The sequence below is a fragment of the Rhincodon typus genome, chromosome 4 (assembly GCF_021869965.1).
Source record: "Rhincodon typus isolate 14 chromosome 4, sRhiTyp1.1, whole genome shotgun sequence".
Lineage (NCBI taxonomy): Eukaryota > Metazoa > Chordata > Chondrichthyes > Orectolobiformes > Rhincodontidae > Rhincodon > Rhincodon typus.
Genome location: NC_063335.1, coordinates 48,321,255 through 48,327,254, shown reverse-complemented (window position 1 = coordinate 48,327,254; position 6,000 = coordinate 48,321,255). Strand labels below are relative to the sequence as shown.

Sequence of the window (6,000 nt, the reverse complement as noted above, 5' to 3'; positions counted from 1 at the left end):
GATGCTGCTTGGCCTGCTGTGTTCATCCAGCTCTACACCTTGTTATCTCTTATAGTTTCATAAGACTTACTGATCCATGGAGTCACACACTCTCAAATGCCAAATGCATATTAAATAATTTTTGTTATTTTGTGGAATCACAGCCCATCTATATTGGTATCAGCCAGGCTCTGCACTTGCAATGCCATGCTTTAAAGGGATTCCTAGGGTATTTCTTCTTTAAGATAAAAATATTTTGCTTTAATTGTGCTAATTTTCCAATTAGCTACACTGGGTTATTGGGGAAGCTCAGAGGGCTCACTGGAATGCAGAGCCAATGGCACAGAGATTTGAACATGAGTGCTATAATCGAAGTGTTGAGAGAGTGTAAATGTGGAGTTGAGGGATTGAGCAGCTGCAGAAAAACAATGGTAAATGGAGGACAAAAGGCTGGATTATTGGGAGCTCCATTTCTGCTGCCTGTTCGCATTCAATTTTTATGCCAATTTTTAGTTAGAATTAGTGTAAAAGAGGAAGAATCACTTCACTCAAATGGTCATGAATCAGTAGAATTCCCTACCATAGAGTGCATAGGATGTTGCGACATGGAATAAGTTGAAGGAGGAGATTGACAGATTTTTAAATGGGTAAAAGGGTTATGGGGAGCAGGCAGGAGAGTGGAGTTGAGGCCAAGATGAGATCAGCCATGGTTGTATTAAAAAATTGAGCAGGCTCAAGGGACTGAACTGCCTACTTCTGCTGTTATGTTCTTATGTTCTAAACAGCATTCTTTCTTCTCATCTATTTTCAGGGATCATTCCACGTGTGGAAATGTGTTGACAATTATGATACAGATGAACAATGTAAAATTTTACATGGAATGCCGTCAAACACCCCAGTCAAAGTATTAATTAGAGTCTACATTGTTGCAGTAAGTAACATTGATATTTCACTCAGCTTTGAATATTAATCTTAATTCTTCATCCTTTGATGAGAATTACGTGCATGGCATGGAACTTTAAAAAAAAATACAAAACAAAGCATGAAACAGTATTTATAAATATTTGGAATAGCTGGGTTCCACACCTGAAAGGATATCTCATATCTGTTCCCAGTTCTGATTGAGACTAGCAGCAGTAACAAAGGCCAGTTTCTTTATTTCCATAGACCCCCAAAATCAACATGGTAAAACAGATCAAATTGTGTTTTTATATTTTAACTAATCTATTCATTCATACTTTGGTCAAGTATTCACTTCTTTTGCAGTTCCTGGTCTGTAAAGTCACCATTGAGCATTATTAGTACAAAGTTACATGTTAAAATAAATGTGTTTCATTGATGTACAAATATCTCAATCAAGTGTTTCTTTTATTTGTTCATCCTGCATCAGGCAACTAACCTCCACCCTGCTGACCCTGATGGAAAGGCTGATCCTTACATTGTTCTACAACTTGGAAAGACTGAAATTAAGGATCGTGATAATTACATCCCCAAACAGCTTAATCCACTATTTGGAAGGTCAGGAGATAAGTGCTCACGTGTGTGTTGATGTCTGACATTGTCTGTAAATGTTCCAATCTTATAAATAGTTAGACAAGGTGCAGACTAGAGGTTCAAGATAGCGTTTTGAGTACTGAGCCACACGTGAGACAACTGCACCAATCAGGTTTAGTATTACAGGTTACAAGTGAGCATAAAGGGCATATGAAGGGTTAAATTCTGCTGCTGTCACCACTGCTAGAATCTCACTTGCACCTAACAGCCAGGTTGGAGGGGAGAAGTGGGGAGGCAAAAAATTGGGTGGGATGAAGGGGATGGGGAGGCTGTTGCCTACCCACCTTCTCAGGTATTCTACCAATGATGGACATAGGTTTCATGCTGCTTGCCCACAATTAAATCAGTTGAAGCTCTGAAGTATCCAATGCATGGCTTTTTAAAAAATTCATTTTGTGGGATGTGGGCGTTGCTGGCTGGCCACTATTTATTGCCCATCCCTAATTGCACTTGAGAAGGTGGTAGTGAGCTGCTACAGTCCACCTTCTGTGGGTTGACTCATAATTTCATTAGGGAGGGAATTCCAGGATTTTTACCCAGCAACAATGAAGGAACAGCAATATATTTCCAAGTCAGGCTGTTTAGTGGCTTGGAGGGGAACTTGAAAGTGGTGGTGGTCCCAAGTATCTGCTGCCCATGTCCTTCTAGTTGGAAGTGATTGTAAGCTTGGAAGGTGCTATCAGAGGATCATTGGTGAATTTCTGCAATGCATCTTGTTGACAGTACACGCTGCTGCACTTAGCTTCGTTGATAGAGGGAGTGGATGCTAATGGATGTAATACCAATCAAGTGGGCTGCTTTGTCCTAGATGGTGTCAAGCTTCTTAAGTGTTGTTGGAGTTGCATTTATCCAGGCAAGTGGAGAGTATTATGTCACACTCCTGACTTGTGCCTTGTAGATGGTGGACAGGTTTGGGGAAGTCAGGAGGTGAGTTACTCGCTGAAGGACCTTCTCCTGCCACCGCTGATATTTTATCTGCAGCTGGTGAGGTGATGTGGCAGTGTTGGATTAGGAGCCGTGCTGGAAATGGAGAACTGATTATCTGAGTGGGAACTGGCATCTCTTGAAGGTGGCACATCCTCCCAGATGGAACTGGAAGCCATAACCTTCCACATTTAAGAACCTGAAGGCTATAAAAATTAGGTTTTGGCTTCCCAAAGATGTAGAGGTGAGCTCTCCCTAACCTTTTCAGTGGGGCCACCATCTGTGAAAAATTGCAGCCCATTTTGGGCCTGTTGCATGACACAGGCCTGATAGTATCTGAACAGTCAGCAGGACAGCTAGGGATGGACAATAAATGCTGGCCAGCCAGCGATACCCATATCCCACAAATGAATAAATAACTGGCATTGTTACACTATCATTCACATTTCTCTGTGCTTGTGCATTGAAATGTGCACTTACCAACTCCTAGCTCTATTGAGCTTGTTGTTGACAATGAAGGATGTTAATAAAACACTAAATTTGTTCCAATCAGTAAAGGAAATATGTTGCAGATGAATGCCTTTGTTTCAAAGCTGATTTTTAAGAAGGAATTTAAAAGTAGATGCTGCGCATGCTACAAAAGGTCATCTCTTATGATTATTTGGATGGTATATTGAAATGTCTTTGAATTAAAGCATCCATCTCTCTAATAAGATATATTCACTTTTACTGCAATTGCATTTTAAGAGCTACACAATTCTAAAATCCAGTGTATATCATATTGTACTAGACAGTGAATTAGAATTATTTGATTCCAAAGCTATATCTTGAACTCTGGAGGGAACCATAAGTTCTTTGCTATGAATATTTGTTTTACTTGCCTCTTATCTTAAAACTAAAACTTTGAAAATTTGCAGTGGCACCATTTTATTTACTCCAATTAAAATCTACTTGAGATTGAATTTTCAAGAATTCTATGTTTCACTAAAAAATGAAGACCAAAGTATAACTTTATCACATCAATTTTGCAAACTCTGGAGCTCTGACTTCTTATGCTTAATACTTTATTGCTAAAATTATTCAGTCTTCATCTTCTGTTAATAGGGAAAAAAAATTACCTTTTGTACAATAATCCTTTCCTTCACCTGACAGATCCTATGAGATTGAGGCTACGTTCCCGATGGAATCTCTGCTCACGATAACAATCTATGACTTTGATTTGGTTGGAACAGATGATTTGATTGGATCAACTAAGATTGATCTGGAGAACCGCTTTTACAGCAAGTACAGAGCTACCTGCGGGCTACCATACAAATATGAGATGTAAGGATGGGTTTTGTCTGAGTCTACTATCCAGAAAGGGCAGATATACCTGTAACACCGCACGCAACTGTTAGAGAAGAATTGGTTTGCTGTAAATTTGTGCGTGGGATTGCTCAGTTAGCTGGATGCCTATGTGTGATGAAGAATGATACCAGTGCGGCTGTGATAGTTCATGGAAGCTACCCCCTTGCCTTGCTTTGTATTGGATGAGAAGTGGTATCCCTCAAGCTAATAACCAATTATTTCTCTTCAGTGGAGCCAAATGACTCTGGTCCTTTGTGATCCATGGCTCATTATTTAATTATGCAGTATAAAATCACCCACTGATTTGCAAACTATTAGCAATACAATGGTAGGAAATCTCTTTAGAAGGAAATAGGTTTAAGATGCAATTTCTCTTTAAGCTGCCTTAGAAAGGGAAATTAGCAAGATTGATGTCACTGAACTTCTATTGCTGGCTTGTGGAAAGGCTTTGTTTGACTCAATAGATACACATTCCAGCAAGTTAATGGGTTAATTATTATGTCACTGAACTAGTAATGCTGGGATTAATGATCTAGTTCATGATAAGACAATTATAAGTTCAAACCCTATCATGGCAGTTTGGGAATTTAAATTTAGTTTATAAAACAAATCTGGAAAATAAAACATAATAATGACCATCAAAGCATTGAACCCATCTGATTCATTTATGGCAATTAGGAAAGGAAGTCTGTCATCCGTAACACATTTGGGCTATATGTGACTCCATAATCATGTTTAGCAAATGTGTTAAGAGTTTTGTGAGGATGTAACAAGCAGGGTGGATATAGCGCTGTTATATGTAATGTATTTGCAATTCCAAAAGGAATTTGATACAGTTTCACATCAGAAGTTACTGCACAGCAGTACTCAGGGTAAATGATCATTTTCAGGTTGGCAAACCAGAACTAGTGAAAGAGGTGACTTTAACTCTTTATAATCTTTATTAATAATCTGGATAAAGGGACAAATTGTATTGTATTCAAATCTTCTTATAATGCAAAGATAAGTAGGAAGGCAGATCGTGAGGCAGATACAAAGAATGTACAAAAAGACATTGATACGTTTAGCGAGCGGACAAAGTATGGCAGACAAGTATAATGTACAAGAATGTGAGACTATCCAGTTTTCAGTAGAACAGAAAATCAGAATATCATTTAAATGGAGAGAGACTGCAGAATGCTGCAGTATAGAGGAATCTGGGTGTCCTTGTAAGTGAATCACCTAGGTTAATAGGCTGTTACAGTAAGTAACTAGGAAGGCAAATGGAATGTTGACCTTTATTGTAAGGGAGATGGAGTATAAAAATGTGAAGTCTTGTTACAACTGTACAAGGCATTTGTAAGATATCATCTGGAGAACTGTGTTCAGTTTTGGTCACCTTAATTAGAGGGATCAGAAAACGGTCACAAAGCTGATTCCTGGGATGAAGAGATTGGTTTACGTGGAAAAGATGAGCGGGTTTGGCCTATATTCATTGGAATTTAGAAGAATATGAAATTATCTTATTGGAACATGTAAGATTCTGAGCAGGGGTCAATTTTTTTTAGGACTGTTTGAGAGATTTTCCTGAGGGACACTCTTTGATTTTCAGGGCTCCTTTTCATGTTCACTAATTGCTTTTTCAGGAAATGGGCTCATGTAGTAATATTCTCATCTGCATTTTTAGTTTAGGGTTTCTTCTTTAGATAGATCACACGTGATGTAAGAATGGTGCATCATTAATACTGATTTTCCAAGGAAGAATTATTCTTTAACTGGAAAAAATACAATTTGCAAATAGCTTTCTGAAAAACTTCATAAAAGTTGAATGCAGGATGGTCACTGTTGCCTATAGAAACAATTTTCAAAGTATTCTTTTCTTCTACTGATAAAAAATATTTAATACATCAGCTACCCCTGACAGAAATTTCTCCTGTGTGCCATCACCTCTCAGCATGTTGAATATTAAGCATAATTATTAATAATATTGTTATAAGCTCCAATAAACTCGTTCAATAATGGATAAAATTACATGATGCATAAAGGCCATGATACCTACCCAATCATTGGTAGATCAATCTCAGGGGTTCCTGTCTCCACTCCCCCGTTTCCACACCTCTCAACTAACAGTCAGACACAGTAACCCAACCTGGTTGAAACTCAGGTCGCCTCAGTGGGGTTCAGTTCCACCAATCAAAAGTTCCCACCTCCATTCTT

At 38.5% G+C, this 6,000-nt stretch overlaps 1 protein-coding gene across 1 annotated transcript in view; it reads left to right on the top strand.

The window, feature by feature from the left end:
- fer1l6 (fer-1 like family member 6) overlaps positions 1-6,000 on the top strand; it is a 110,807-nt gene that overhangs the window by 82,468 nt on the left and 22,339 nt on the right. Inside the window, exons 29-31 of the mRNA XM_048595947.1 lie at positions 791-910; positions 1,370-1,497; positions 3,610-3,780. Of these exons, the coding sequence (XP_048451904.1) occupies positions 791-910; positions 1,370-1,497; positions 3,610-3,780 (419 nt within the window). The remainder of the gene's footprint in view (positions 1-790; positions 911-1,369; positions 1,498-3,609; positions 3,781-6,000) is intronic.